We start from the raw sequence: 15,536 nt of genomic DNA on the forward strand, positions 1-15,536 counted from the left end.
TTAGATGTGTAGCTGTTTTCTTACATTGATGAGGGCGGTCATGTGCAACTCTGTTAATTTCACCATGTACAGTACCACGATTAGTTCAGGATCAGTTTAGATGCATCCTAATTGGGCATTGTGCCAATATTAAGATGACAACAAGATTAGGTTCAATTTGTGGGCGGCACGGTGGCAGTGGGCGGTACGGTGGCACAGTGCCTCACAGCGCCAGAGACCCGGGTTCAATTCCCGCCTCAGGCGACTAACTGTGTGGAGTTTGCACGTTCTCCCCGTGTCTGCATGGGTTTCCTCCGGGTGCTCCGGTTTTCTCCCACAGTCACAAAGATGTGCGGGTCAGGTGAATTGGCCATGCTAAATTGCCTGTAGTGTTAGGTAAGGGGTAAATGTAGGGGTATGGGTGGGTTGCGCTTCGGCAGGTCGGTGTGGACTTGTTGGGCCGAAGGGCCTGTTTCCATACTGTAAGTAATCTAATCATTCCTCCCCACTCCCAGCCAAGGTGCATGTAAGGGAAGCATGCAACCCTTACACTCTTTAGGAAGTAAAATGTATACAGTCATTTAAAAGTACTTAACTGTATCACTTGTTGAATGAAGCTGCCTGCAGAAAGAAAATGTGGGCGGATCATTGGTCAGACTTTACAGCGATCATCCTCATGGTCAAAAAGCTTACAAACATTTAGGTGTCCGGGTTGACCTTTGAAGCACGTCAGATGACTTGATCAGATATGGCAAATAACTGGTTTAGCTACTGAGCACTATATCTGCAAAAACTGCTCTGTTCGAGAATTCTCTTAGAATACAAAGGTCACTTTCATTATTTTCCCTGCTGCAAACCATCTTCTTCAACTGCGGTCTCGTCCCCCCTTAGCTTTACCTCCAGCAACAGGTGTGAGTGGTTGGTGTTGTCACTCAGTTTAAGGAATTAAGGGCTACGGGGAGAATGCTGATAGGTGGAGTTGAAATGCCCATCAGCCATGATTGAATGGCGGAGTGGACTCGATGGGCCGAATGGCCTTACTTCCACTCCTATATCTTATGGACTTATGGTCTTATTACTTTCCCACCTTTCCCGTATCCCACTAAGTCAAACTTGCTTTCAGTTTCCTCTCTACCCTCACTCAGTCTTCACATCATTGCCTCGTTTCTTGGCCGCCTCTTGTCACACCTTCTCGGAGCTCTTGTTCACAAGACCCACCTCCTGCTGCCTGAATCCTATTCCTGATAAATGGCTATACACACCACATCCCTTCTTGGCCCCTGTTTTGGATGATATTTTTAATGGCCCTCTTTTCTTGGGTACTAACCTCATTCTTTCAAAGCTGCTTCCTCATCTCTCCTGGCCTTGCAAGCTGATGACCCACTCTAACCTCATTCTCTTGCTGAAGGCCATGCATGTTCGATTGCCTCACAAACTCATCATCCATTTCTGAGAGTCTCATGTTCGAATCCCTGCTTCACAGTATTGAAACAACTCTTACCGAAATCACAAATGATATCCTGTGTGAGAATGACAGTTTATTCTCCTCATCGTTTTCAACCTCTCTGTAATTTGTGAAGTGGTTGACCACTCATTATTCTCCTTCAGTGCCTCACTGTCATCCAACTAGATGGAACAGCCTGATTCTATTCTTATCAATACAGTCATGGCCAGAGAATCTCCTGCTGTGTGCCTTCTCTTTCTGCTCCTGGACCATTAACCTTGTCATTCTCTTCCCTTTCTCTTCCCCACCCCCCGCCCCCCCCCCACACCCTCACCTCCTTATTATACAGTGCTCCTCCTCAATGACATCATGTTAAATTTCAGCATCGCTTTCCACGTGTGCACTAAGTACCATCAAGTTCTACCAAGTAGCACCAAGTTCTGCCTCCCCACCATCTCACTCTCAACCCATCTATTTTCTCGCAATTATCTGATTGCTTGTCCAGTACCTGCTACTGCATGATTAGAAATATTCTCCAACTTAATGTTTCGGAAGATAGAAGTCATTGACTTCACTGGACCCATCACAAACTTTGTTCCCCAGCTCTTGACTTCATCCTGTATCCTGTCAGAAACTGAGTTATGATTTTTCTTTTTGTATCTGTCTCTGAAATGTGCTTCCAGCAGCATCGCTGCAACATTATTAAAACTGCCTATTCCCACCTTTGTATCTCCACTCTGTATCAGCTCTTCAATGCTGAAATCCTTTTCTGTTAACTCTCCCTTCACTATTGCAATGTATCTCTGGTCTCCTTAAACTTAGTAAGCTCTGCAGCTTGTAATTGCCTCCTGGCCTGTTTGCCCATCATCCCTGGGCTTGCTAACACACATTGTCTTCCAGTTAATCAACATTTTACAATCCTCATCCATATGTTCAAGTCCCTCCCTGGTTTCATCCATCCCCACAATTCTCTGAAGTACCTGCAGTCTCCAACTTTGACAGCATCTGCGTTCCTTTTTTGAAGCCCTTCTGCATGGACAGCTATGCCTCCAGCTACTGAAGCTTTAAGCTGTTAGACTAGATTTTATTGTTTCATCATCTTCGGTGGTGAAGTTTGAACCCAGAATATGAGTTCTGGATTACCAGTCAATTGGCATTACCATTATGCCACTGCTGTCTCTAGTTGAAAGTGTGAAAAGGTTGCCTTGATTATTTGCTGTCATATGATATCTCCTTATAATCCTCCAGGGCTCGGCGACCATCCTGAACACAGTGCCAATGGGAAGGCAGAAGATACGTTTTCAGAAAGGAACAAAAGGAATGCAGATGGCTCCCACCCGTATGCAGTTGCTGTGGTGATCATTTACAGATCACTGGGATTGCTTTTGCCCGAGCGATATGATCCTGATCGAAGAAGTATGAGGTAAGTTTTTGTATTTGTTTTTTATTCAATCAAATTTCTGAAACACTTGTGAACCTTCCAGCTTTGAGTTTCTAAAATATGTTGAAAGCCTTCCTTTCCAAACTTGTCCAGGGTAGTCAGTATTTGGTATAATTTCGTGAGTTGCTACTGATTTTGTAATCAGTACCAAATTTGAAAATGAAGTAAGATGAGTTTTAAAGTTAAATTCTGTTCAGGAATTTACAAACAGAAAAGTTATATCTTCAACTCATTAATAATAATAAACTTTTGTGTGTAAAATCTGTCATTGCTGAGCTAGATGGTATTGGCTTCCTGTCAATTGTCCTCACTGTAACTCACTATGGGATCAGAGGTAAATTATTGCTTGTGTTAAAGATATTAATTTCCATATTATGCAGTATTGAGAAACTACTGGCTTACTGCGTGGATATTTATGCTGAAGATGAAGTTGGGGGAAGGGGGTCAAAGGGGACAGGTGAGTGGATAGCTGCAGATGGAGCCCAGAGAAAACGAGAGATATGAAATAATTAGGTAAGCAAGGAGATAGTGGATAGCAGGCCAGGATAGAAGGAAAGCTGTACAGTGAGAATTAGAGCTAAGATTAGGAGAAGATGGGTGAGCTCTACTGAAAACAACCCATATACAGTGTAATATGAAAATAGGCCTAGGAGTAGGTGAGAATAGATGACTGTGCTAAAAGCAACCCATGACAGGGCCAAGTATGGGGTGGGTAAAAAACATGGAAGGATCTAAAGTTATGGACAACAAAAACAGAAGTTGCTGGGAAGGCTCAGTAGGTCTGGGCAGCATCCGGGAAGAGAAATCAAACTTAATGTTTAGGGTCCGGTGACCCTTCCTCAATGGGATCCGAAACATTAACTTTGATTTCTCTTCACAGATGTTGTCAGACCTCCAGCAGCCTTTGTTTTTGTTTCTGATTTACAGCATCTGCAGTTTTTTTGGTTTCTAAAGTTGTGGAACTCGATGTTGAGTCCGAGAGGCTGCAGGGTCCCAAGCAGAAAATGAGAGGTTGTTCTTTGAGCTTGTGCTAAGGCTCACTGGAACGCTGGAGCAGGTGTGTGACAGAAATGTTGGCGTGGGAACACGGTGCTGTGTTGAAGTGGCAGGCTCAGGGTCTTTTTTATGGACAGAATGTAGGTGTTCTGCAAAGTGGTCACCTAGTCTGCATTTCGTCTCCCCAGTGTAGAGACCGCATTGTGAACAAAACTAGTGTAGGCTAGATTAAATGATGTACAGGTAAATTGCTGCTTCACCTGGAGGGTATGTCTGGGGCCTTTGATGGTGAGGAGGTAAATGGGCAGGTCTTACGTTCCCATACAATTGAAGAAGGTGTGTCGTGGTGGGGGGGATGGGTGGGGGAGGTTGTGAACGAAGTGTGGACCAAGGTGTCCCAGAGGGAAGAGTACCTGTGGAATGCTGTTAAAGGAGGGAAGGGAAATATGTGTCTGATTGTGGCATCCTGTTTTAAAGAATATTGAGACCTTCTGTTGCTGCAGATCTTGTTTCACCTGAATTCATGTGGACAGCTTTATTTATAGGGATGCCTTTCTTGAAATTTTGTTTTTCTTCAGAGTACCTAATCGGCCAGTCATAAACACACCCATTGTAAGTGCTACAGTTTACACTAATGACCACCCTTTGCCACAGCTGTTGGAGAGTCCGGTGACTCTAAAGTATCGCTTGTTTGTAACAGAGGAAAGGACCAAGCCTGTCTGTGTATTTTGGAATCACACTCTTGCGTAAGTGAGACAAGACTGCTTTTGGCTTCTATTTTCACCTTTGAACCCAATGAATTGATTAGATGGAAATAGTAAGAATTGCCTGATGAAACTCAAAAGGTTCAATGTATATCCCAATGACGTTTTTAACCACCGGGTTTGGTAACTGAGTCAACGTGGTGTAACCCTTCACTATAGCATTTTGGAATCCATCATCACATCATACATAAAGTTCACGTACGATTCCTTCATAAATTGAGAACTGTATAAACTGTGCCCTTCTGCATAAAAGTAAAGTACTGTAGAAGTGGGAGATGTGAAATAAAAAACAAAGTGCTGAAGAAACTCAGCAAGTCTGGCAGCATCTATGGAGAGCAAAACAGAGTTAACTTTTCCAGACCAATATGACTCCTGTTCAGGACTTAAGGGGTCTGGAAAAGAAATAGGTTTTCGGATATTTTCTAATCAAGCTGTTAAAGACATTATTACACACCTGTACAGCAGATGGGACTTGAACTGGGCTTCCTGGTTCAAAGATCGGGATACTACCACTGCACCACAGGACAGCCTTAAGATGGTGCTTTTATGCTGTTGAGAAAGGAGAACAGGCCCAGTGCAAAAGGCAAAGGGAGTGCTGATTTAGAGGAGAGATATAGATGAAGTGCAGGATTGCAGAAAATAAGTCAGCTCGGCTGAAAGCAAACCCATGCAAGGAACACCGTGAGGGGGAGGGTATGTAATCAAACAAGACAGAGTTCATGGCTCAAAGCTATTAAACTCAGTGTTGAGTCCTAAAGGCTGTTTAGCGCATTGAGTGAAAAATGGGCTGCTGTTCCTCCAGCTTGCTTTGGGTTTCACTGAAACCCTGCAGCAGTCCTAGTGCTGAAAGGTTAGCATGAAAGCAAGAGCAAGTGCCCTTTACATATCCCACCAGAGTTCTGTTTGTGTTAACTTCAAATTGATGCTGTGGAAGTTACCTGCTTTGGTTAATATTTAATCTTATTTTCCAATACGTTCTTAAATGTGAAAATCTGCAAGGTTTTTTGTGCATTTTCTTCACAGTTTTGACACTCAGCTGCTAAATGCAGTATCAAGGAACAGCAAGAGGCTAACCCTATGAAGGGCATCTCTAACTCTAGTGTTTGGTTAAAAGTAACATGATCATATTTCCAGAGTTAATGGGGAAAATAAAAAAGAAAACTCAGTATCCATAGATTAGACATGCTCATTATTTAACAGATGCACAAACATTAGAAAGTTACATTACTCAGCTGGTAATTTTTGGTTCTTTCTTAATCCCTTTATTTGTTTCCTTTGATAGGATTGGAGGCACAGGAGGGTGGTCTTCCAAAGGGTGTGAACTTGTCCTTCGGAATGAGTCACACATAAACTGCCAGTGCAATCACATGACTAGTTTTGCAGTGCTCATGGACATCTCCAAGCGGGAGGTAAGTTAGACCTGATCACATGACTAGGCACTAAATCTTTCCATTGTGCTCAAGGCAATGCAGCACACTTCTTCCAGTTTAATAAACACCTTTCCTACTCATTGAATACAAGCAGGGACATGTCATCTTGCATGTTGCCTCCTCTGCCAACATTAAGATGTTTGCAGGACGTGGGCAAGCTTAAACTCCATAGCCTGAAGCGGCACTGTGTCTTTTTGAAGTATTAATATTTTATTGCAGTATTATTGATGCTCAAGTCTTAACACAGCTTCAGCGTTTAGTAGAAAATGAGAAGGCGTGGTTGGGTAAGGATGTCGATGGCTGGTATTAATTCGAAATATGTTTTCAAAGCATGAGTTACTTAATAGATTCAAGAATGTTGTGGAGTTCATTTTAGGTTATGCTGTTTAATTCATTTCAGTTTCTGAACAGTAGCCATTGAAATGAAAGGAATGCTTATGAGACAGAATTTATTAGTGACAAGAGATGACTGATGAAGGTCTATTGCCCCCACATTCACAATCTGGGATGGGTGGAGGCAGAATGCCTTGGCAGTATAGTATCAACGGTGTTACTGAGCTACGTCTGCAGTATGCAATGTAATCAGCACTTGTTATTGATTGTTGCTGCATGTTGCTCCCCACATACAGATCACTCAATATGGCCCTAGCTATCCCAAAATTAAAATTTGGGGCCTAAGCTTTGTAATAGATCATTTTAATTTTACCTCCTTGATGTTTTATTGTTTACAACACTGTTTTCATATACGTTGATGTATAACCCACCCAAAAAGCACAGACATTCTCCACACTGGGGACTTCCTTCCAGTATTGTTTTCTCATAAAGAAAAAACATTTTGGTTTTAAAAGAGCTCCTAGCCACCAGCATAGATTTTAACTTCAGACACGTATTTGGTGAGTGGGTGGATTATGGAAACTCATTCTGCTCTGGAAATGAAGTCCAAGGGTTTTCACTCCTGAGCCTTGTTTTAATAGTAGGAGAAAGTGAGGACTGCAGATGCTGGAGAGTAAGAGTTGAAAAGGGTGATGCTGGAAAAGCATAGCAGGTCAGGTAACATCCGAGGAGCAAGAGAGTGGCTGCTTCCTCCCATCATAAGAAAGGATTATGCCCTCAACGTTGACTCTCCTGATCCTCAGAAGCTGCCTGACCTGCTGTGCTTTTCCAGCAGTGCTCTTTTGAGTTTTGTTTGAGCAGTGTCAGGCTCTTTAGTTGAGGTATGTCAGGAAGTGATGGAAAATTATATGTCCAGATCCTGCCTTACATCCAGTAAATGACAGGATTAGCTCTCCAACGGTCAGTTGTGGAGGTGGAAAAGCTTGGCAAGAGCACACCATTGGAGACCTACACTTTGCTCCTCAGGGCCAGAAGAACACTTTTTACTCCTGGGTCTACAGGGATAAAGGACAGTTCCTGCATTTATATGGCATCTTTTCATGAGTAATTGAATTGTCCCAAAGAAATGAAATACTTTTGAATTGTAGTTACTTGTGTGATGAAGGGAACAAGAGAAAGAGAAATTTGAACATGTACTTCCTTTTTGCATTTGTTCTGTGTTGGTCTGGCAGGAAACTGAATCCTGTTTTTCACTCACCTCAAATACTGCAGCTGGGACTTGGTCACATCAATAGGACCTAACAAGGCTATGTTTAAAAGTTAATTTTGAGTGTCCTTCCTACATTCCTCCGCTCAGGAGAACAGGTTATATTACCAAGGGTCCATGCCTGGAAACTTGAGGGCAGGTGAAAGAATTGGGGCTAACTTTAACTTCCTACTCAACTGACTTTTCCTTGATTAAAATAGCCCTGTTAATAGTTTCCAGTTTAGATTCCCTACAGTATGGAAATAGGCCCTTTGGCCCAACAAGTCTATACCGATCCTCCGAAGAACAACCCACCCAGACCCATACCCATTCACCTAACACTCCGGGCAATTTAGCATGGCCAATTCACCTAACCTGCCCATTTTTGGACTGTGGGAGGAAACCGGAGCACCCGGAGGAAACCCACGTAGACATGGGGAGAAGGTGCAAACTCCACACAGTTGCCTGAGGCAGGAATTGAACCCGGGTCTCTGGTGCTGTGAGGCAACAGTGCTAACCACTATGCCACCGTGCTGCCCAAGTTTACTCTGCTGAGGGTTTGCTGGAAACACTGTTAAAATGTCATGAAGTTTGTTCCCAGCAAAATTAGAGAAATTTAAATTTGTCATAGGCAGTGCAAAGCAGTGGCCAAACACATGACTTTGCTTTAGTATAAATTTTGATATTCCTGTTATCAATTCTTTTCCAGCATGGTGAGGTGCTCCCTTTGAAGATCGTCACATATACCACTGTCGCAATCTCCTTGTTTGCTTTGTTTGTGACTTTCCTGTTCCTCATGCTGGTCAGAACACTACGTTCAAACCTCCATAACATTCACAAAAATCTGGTGGCAGCTCTCTTCTTCTCTGAACTCGTCTTCCTCATTGGAATTAATCAGACAGACAATCCAGTAAGTGCACATTTTTCTCATTATTTAATATGTCAACGCTATTAAATCTCAATATTATCAGAATGGTAAACAGTTAATTTCCACAGAAACAAAATGAATGATCTGTTTCAGAACTTGTTTATTGTTTGCTATATCAAAGTCAGGAAACTGATTTCAAATTCAAAGGAGGTTTAAAAAGTTAAAGTTTTATTTGTGCACTAAATGCATGAATACTATGTGCGATGAGAATGCATTTTCCAGTGAGAGACATTAATTTTTCGTGTTTTGTAGTTAATCAATCAAGGAAAGTTGTCAAATAAAGTTTTTCTTTGTTCTTTTAATTATGGTTATTAACTTGCTTCAATATCTGCCCGGACTGTCGTCTAACTGGTAATAGCAAAATAATAAATATTCTCAATGTTATAATTCCGAACCCTACTAATTGTCAGGACTCTTCAAAACATTGCAAATAGGATGCATTCTCTTGAAGTGTATTGTAACTTAAAACAATAATTTACAGGAGCATTCAAATTTTTGAAATTGTTATGGTGCAGAATTTCAATAGCACATATGTTGCTCAGGATTATGGCTGCTCAGTAGTAGTCTGCTTAGTCATTTCTCAATGGACACATTGTGTCTGGTTTGGAGTTGTGCAGTGATATTCACCTTCAATTGCTTGTATACTATTTCAAGCCTTTTTCATTCTGTCTGAAAATGTATTCACAACTAATTTGCATGAAACTCACTGCTTTCAAAATTGAAAAACACGTCTCATGTATATTGTAAAAGAAAATTCTCAAGTTTGTGAGTTTCACATAGCATGAGTCTTTCAGACTTTGTAAATTAATTTTATGGGAAACATCATGTGTGCAGTCCAGCTAAATCCTTCATATAGACAAAATTGAGTACTGATAAAGGGCTTTTGCCCGAAACATCGATTTTCCCGCTCCTCAGATGCTGCCTGACCTGCTCTGCTTTCCAGCACCACACTCTTGACCTCAATCCATCATATGCCTTTGAAGTTTGAGTAATTAGATTTTATCAAAATTGGGCCTCAAATATTTCCAAACCAACCATGCTTTCCATTAACATAGAAAATGCTTAATTTTATACAATTTCTGAAATGAATTCATCCACCTTTTGTACAGATGGTCATTCCAGAGAAAACTTATAAGCAATACCTAGTGAGTACACACATTATTATAAGCAAAGTAAAATTTTAAAGTCGTCCCAACTTATGAATAAATAGAAAAATCTAAGAACTTTGGGAAGCTCATTGCTGCTGCTTTAGCTTGAGCTGCTGATTTGCTGTATGATCTTCTCTGATGATATCATTCACTGCATGAGACCAGAAAAACAAAGGTTTGCTAATGTGGAGTTCAGCAGATTAGATCCCTTCGGGTGTGATCAGAAACAGGGTTATTGTTTACTGCTGAAAATGTGTTGCTGGTCAAAGCACAGCAGGCCAGGCAGCATCTCAGGAATAGAGAATTCGACGTTTCGAGCATAAGCCCTTCATCAGGAATGATGAAGGCTCATTCCTGATGAAGGGCTTATGCTCGAAACGTCGAATTCTCTATTCCTGAGATGCTGCCTGGCCTGCTGTGCTTTGACCAGCAACACATTTTCAGCTGTGATCTCCAGCATCTGCAGACCTCATTTTTTACTTATTGTTTACTGCACAATTATCAGATTTTTGGTCCTTGATATTTTTGGCAAGGTAAGAAAATTGCCGAGAAAAAGGCAGAAATAGTGTGCAAAGTAGAAATTGAGGTGCTTTTCACCAGAGTAAGAAACAAAGACTGGGATATTGATATTGTACCCAGAAATCAGTGTGAAGTAGATGGTGGTCATAGGAGGTGTTAATGATGATCGCCCAAGCACAACAAATTCAGTTTGGAGCTTATTCTATATAATGTTGGTGCACTGCCAACATCAATGAGGTGCCCAAATGCAGTTCGCTGGTTGCTGCCATCAAAGTAAATTCGCCAGCCCTCCCTCTGCCAGTAACATAATTTGTGTAGAGCACTGAGGTAACTAAATTCAATGTCGACAAAATTAAAAATCTCACAACACCACATTATAGTCTGACAGATTTATTTGGAAGCTAGTACTTCCAAATAAACCTCTAGCTTCCAAATAAACTTATTGACCGTAACTGGTGTTTTGTCCACCCCAGTCCAACACTGGCACCTCAATATCTTAAACGTAATGTATTTAGACATGCAGTTGGATAATACTAAGATAGCCACTTAACAGAATTAAGTGTGGGAAAAAAAAACATAATGTTACCTGGAATTACAAGCACTCTATTGTAGTTCATCAAATGTAGTTTGTACTATATATATTCTGTGCAACTAAAACAATAGAACAATTTGCAAGTATTTGGGATTCATCCAAGCCTTTGATAATATTTGATACAGAATGGTAAACATTGGGAGAGGTCCAATTATGTGGATTATCAAATAGTGTAAATAATTCAGTAAATTTGCTGTGTATTCTTGGGTTCTTTACAGCAGAAATTCATTGCAGTTGTTAACCTTTACAAACTGTTAATTACAAACCTCATGTTTCATTAAACCTTTATAACGTAAATGCTGGATATTCCAACATGATTTGTAACAGAGGGTGCCATTTTCAACTGTAAACACTGGCATTGCCAGAACAAAGGTTTATCTGGAGTATAGTATGCTGTGAGTATTCATGTTAGACAGTATGCTCAGTTCATGAATGCCGCAGCACATCACTGTTGTTTTAATATCTTGTATTCTCTTGGCAGTATGCATGGAATAAATATCACATTTCCAACCTCCTCGTTGGATGAGTATACTTTGGAAAACTTACACATAATGCTTGTATTTTATTTAAAACATTTTTATTGTCCTAAGTGTGATGAAGCAGGGCTTTAACCTGAATATCTAATTTATGGAGCAATTAATTACACCTAGAAAACAATTTTTTTTGACTTCCATTGGGTTGGGAGATAAGACTTAACACCTCATCAAAGGCTGAAACCACCAATCTTCCAGCATTCTTTCATCGATATTTTTCATTTGCCTGTTTAGACACATAATGATGCAGCAAATGGGACTTGAACCTGGATCTTATAGCTGCTAAGGACACCCCATTGTGCCACATGAGCCCTTAATATTCTCTTGTATGTAAAAAAAATTGTATTTTATCAACCTGTTCAGAAATGTTATTAGACGTCACTGCAACAGGTAGGACTTGAACCCAAGCCTCCTGGCTCAAAAGTAGGGATACTGCTACTGCACCACAATAGCTCCATTCTTTTATACACTATGTTGACAGCATAGGTTACGCTTAAGTTAAAGTGCTGCTGCCTACCCAAGCCAGCAGTTGTAGAGAAGCAAAAAGCAAATGTTCGGATGTTCCAGCACTAACTTTTCTCTTGTAGTTTGTCTGCAGTGTGATCGCCCTCTTACTGCATTATTTCTACCTGTGTACCTTTGCCTGGACATTTGTGGAGGGTCTGCATATTTACCGCATGCTGACTGACCTGAGGAATGTGAACCATGGACAAATGCGATTCTACTATACCATTGGATGGGGGATTCCTGCCATTATAACAGGTAGATCAAACTGTGGATGCTGGAAGTCTTAAACAAAGACAAAGTGCCGTGCCAGTGATCCTTCACTGGACTTGAAACAATAACTCTGTTTTTCTCTCCACAGATGCTGCCAGACTTGTTGAGTTCTCCAGCATGTTATCTTTATTTCATTGTAACTGGTAGCCCGACTCCTAAAACGACTTGTTAGTTGGCAGCTGTGTCATTTAGATAACAGTGTCATTTAGATACCTGTAGTGCTTCTGGCTTTGTTTGGCCTCCCATACTTTGATTTTGATGTGTCTACTTCAATGCCAGGAGTAACCAGAATAAGGTAGGTGAGCTTGCAGCATGGATAGGTAACTGGGACTTCAATATTGTGGCCATTTTTGAGACATGGATAGAGCAGAGTCAGGAATGGATGTTGCAGGTTCCAGTGTTTAGATCTTTCATCAAGGTCAGGGAAGGTGGTAAAAGAGGAGGAGGTGTGGCTTTGTTAGTCAAGGAAAGTATAACAGTGGCTGAAAGAACATTTGATGAGGACTCATCTACTGAGGTAGTATGGGCTGAGGTTAGAAACAGGAGAGGAGAGGTCACACTGCTGGGAGCCTTTTTATCGGCCTTTGCAAAGTTCCAGGGATGTGGAAGAGAGGATTGGCAAAACGATTCTGGGCAGGAGTGAAAGGAACAGGGTGGTCATTATGGGGGACTTTAACTTCCCCAATATTGACTGGAAATGCTATAACTCTAGTACGCCAGATGGATCAGTTTTTGTCCAATGTGTACAAGAGGGTTTCCTGACACAGTATGTTGAAGAGCCGACAAGAGGGGAGGCCACACTGGATCTGGTGCTCGGTTATGAACGAGGCCAGGTGTTTGATTTAGTGGTAGGTGAGCACTTTGGAGAGAGTGATCATAATTCGGTTACATTTAGTTTAGCGATGGAAAGGGATAGGTACATGCCACAGGGCAAGAGTTATAGATGAGGGAAGAGCAATTATAATGCAATTAGACAAGACTTAGGAAGCATAGAATGAGCTAGCAAAATACAGGGGATAGGGACAATTGAAATATGGAGCTGGTTTAAGGAACAGATATTGCATGTCCTTGATAGGTATATCCCTATCAGGCGGGGAGCAAGTGATAAGGGAAGGGAACCGTGGTTTACTAAAGAAATTGTATCCCTTGATAAGCGAAAGAGGGAGGCTTATATGATGTTGACACAAGATGGTTCAGATGAAACGATGGAGAATTACAGATTAGCTAGGAAGGATTTAACGAGAGAGTTTTAAGAAGAGCAAGGAGGGGATTTGAGCCGTCTTTAGCAGGTAGAATAAAGGAGAACCCTGAAGCTTTCTATAGGTATGTGAGGAATAAAAGGATGACTAACGTAGAAATAGGGCCAGTCAAGACAAATGGGAAGTTGTACGTGGACCCTGTGGAGATCAGAGAGGTGCTAAACGAATATTTCTCATCTGTTTTTATTCAGGAAAAGGAGAATATTGTAGAGTAGAAGACTGAGATACAGGCTATTTGACAAGAAAGGATTGAGGTTAGTAAGGAGGAGGTGCTATCAATTCTAGAAGGTGTAAAAGTTGGTAGGTCCCCTGTGCCAGATGGGATTTATCTGAAGATTCTCTGGGAAGCTAGGGAGGAGATGACTGAGCCTTTGGCCTTGATCTTTGAGTCATCATTGTCGACAGGTTTAGTACCAGAGGGCTGAAGGATTGAAAATATTATGCCTTTGTTCAAGATGGCAGCAGAGATGACCCAGGTAATTATAGACCTATGAGCCTTACGTCTGTTATAGGAAGCGTTTTGGAAAGGATTGTAAGAGATTGGATTTATAATCGTCTAACAAGCAACAGATTGATTGGAGATAGTCAACATTGTTTCATCGAGGGCAGGTCATGTCTCACAAACCTCATTGAGTTTTTTGAGAAGATGACCAAGTATGTGGATGAGGGTAGGGCAGTTGATGTGGTCTACATGGACTTCAGTAAAGCCTTTAAGCTTCCACATGGTAGGCTATTGGAGAAAATGCAGAGGCATGGGATTGATGGTGATTTAGCAATTTGGGTTAGAAATGGGCTTTCTGTAAGAAAGTCATGAGTGGTGGTTGATGGAAAATATTCAGCCTGGAGTCCGGTTACCAGTGGTGTGTCACAAGGATCAGTTTTGGGACCAATGCTGTTTGTCATTTTCATAGGTGGGTGGGTTAGTAAGTTTGCAGATGACACTAAAGTCGGTGGAGTGGTGGACAGTGTGGAAGAATGTTATAGGTTGCAGGCAGACTTGGCTGCAGGCAGAATTGGCTGAAAGGTGGCAAATGGAGTTCAATGCAGATAAATGTGAGGTGATTCACTTTTGGAAGAATAACAGGAAGGCAGAGTACTGGGTCAATGGAAAGGTTCTTGGTAGTGTGGATGTGCAGAGGGATCTTGATGTCCATGTACATAGATCCCTGAAAGTTGCCACGCAGGTTAATAGTGCTGTCAAGAAGGCATATAGTGTGTTAGGTTTTATAGAGGGATTGAGTTTTGGAGCCGTGATGTCATGCTGCAGCTGTATAAAACATTAGTGCGGCCTCACTTTAAATATTGTGTACAGTTCTGGTCACCCCATTTCAGAAAGGATGTGGAAGCATTGGAAAAGGTACAGAGGAAATTTACCAGGACGTTGCCTGGTCTGGAGGAAAGGTCTTATAAGGAAAGGCTGTGAGGAACTTAGGTCTGTTCTCATTGGAGAGAAGAAGGCTTAGAGGGGATTTAATAGAGACATACAAGATGATCAGAGGATTAGATAGGGTGGACAGTGAGAGTCTTCTTCCTAGGATGATGACGTCAGCTTTTATGAGGGGATATAGCTGCAAATTGAGGGGTGATAGATTTAAGACAGATGTCAGAGGCAGTTTCTTTACTCAGAGAGTGGTAAGGGCGTGGAATGCCCTGTCTTCCAATGTAGTTAACACAGCCACATTAGGGGCATTTGTACAGTCCTTGGGTAAGCACATGGATGATGATGGAATAGCGTAAGGGGATGGGCTTAGATGAGTTCACAGGTCGGTGCAACTTCGAGGACTGAAGGCCTGTTCCGCACTGTATTGTTCTATGTTCATTCTCTGTGTGCAAGGGAACACTATATGTGTGGAAAGAGATCAAAGGAAGGAATTGTTTACTGTTGTTTTCAGGTTTGGCTATGGGATTAGATCCACAGGGGTATGGGAACCCTGACTTCTGCTGGCTGTCTGTGCACGATACCCTGATCTGGAGTTTTGCTGGCCCTATCTGTGTCGTAGTCATTGTAAGTATCCTTCATCATCATTCACTCATAATATTGTCGAACCAAAACTCTGTGGCTTATACAACCATTTCACATTTTGTTTGATAGTATTTTATAATGAACATTTATTTTGGTAAAATTTAGGAATATCGTTTCTTTTAAC

At 41.5% G+C, this 15,536-nt stretch overlaps 1 protein-coding gene across 4 annotated transcripts in view; it reads left to right on the plus strand.

Moving 5' to 3' along the window:
- Nucleotides 1-15,536, plus strand: part of celsr1a (cadherin EGF LAG seven-pass G-type receptor 1a) — a 306,175-nt gene that overhangs the window by 268,218 nt on the left and 22,421 nt on the right. For all 4 annotated transcript variants that reach the window (XM_060842867.1, XM_060842868.1, XM_060842869.1 and 1 more), the window contains 6 exons: nt 2,672-2,846; nt 4,439-4,606; nt 5,907-6,033; nt 8,343-8,543; nt 11,941-12,115; nt 15,282-15,394. In XM_060842867.1, the coding sequence (XP_060698850.1) occupies nt 2,672-2,846; nt 4,439-4,606; nt 5,907-6,033; nt 8,343-8,543; nt 11,941-12,115; nt 15,282-15,394 (959 nt within the window). The remainder of the gene's footprint in view (nt 1-2,671; nt 2,847-4,438; nt 4,607-5,906; nt 6,034-8,342; nt 8,544-11,940; nt 12,116-15,281; nt 15,395-15,536) is intronic.

This window comes from Hemiscyllium ocellatum, chromosome 23 (genome assembly GCF_020745735.1).
Source record: "Hemiscyllium ocellatum isolate sHemOce1 chromosome 23, sHemOce1.pat.X.cur, whole genome shotgun sequence".
NCBI lineage: Eukaryota > Metazoa > Chordata > Chondrichthyes > Orectolobiformes > Hemiscylliidae > Hemiscyllium > Hemiscyllium ocellatum.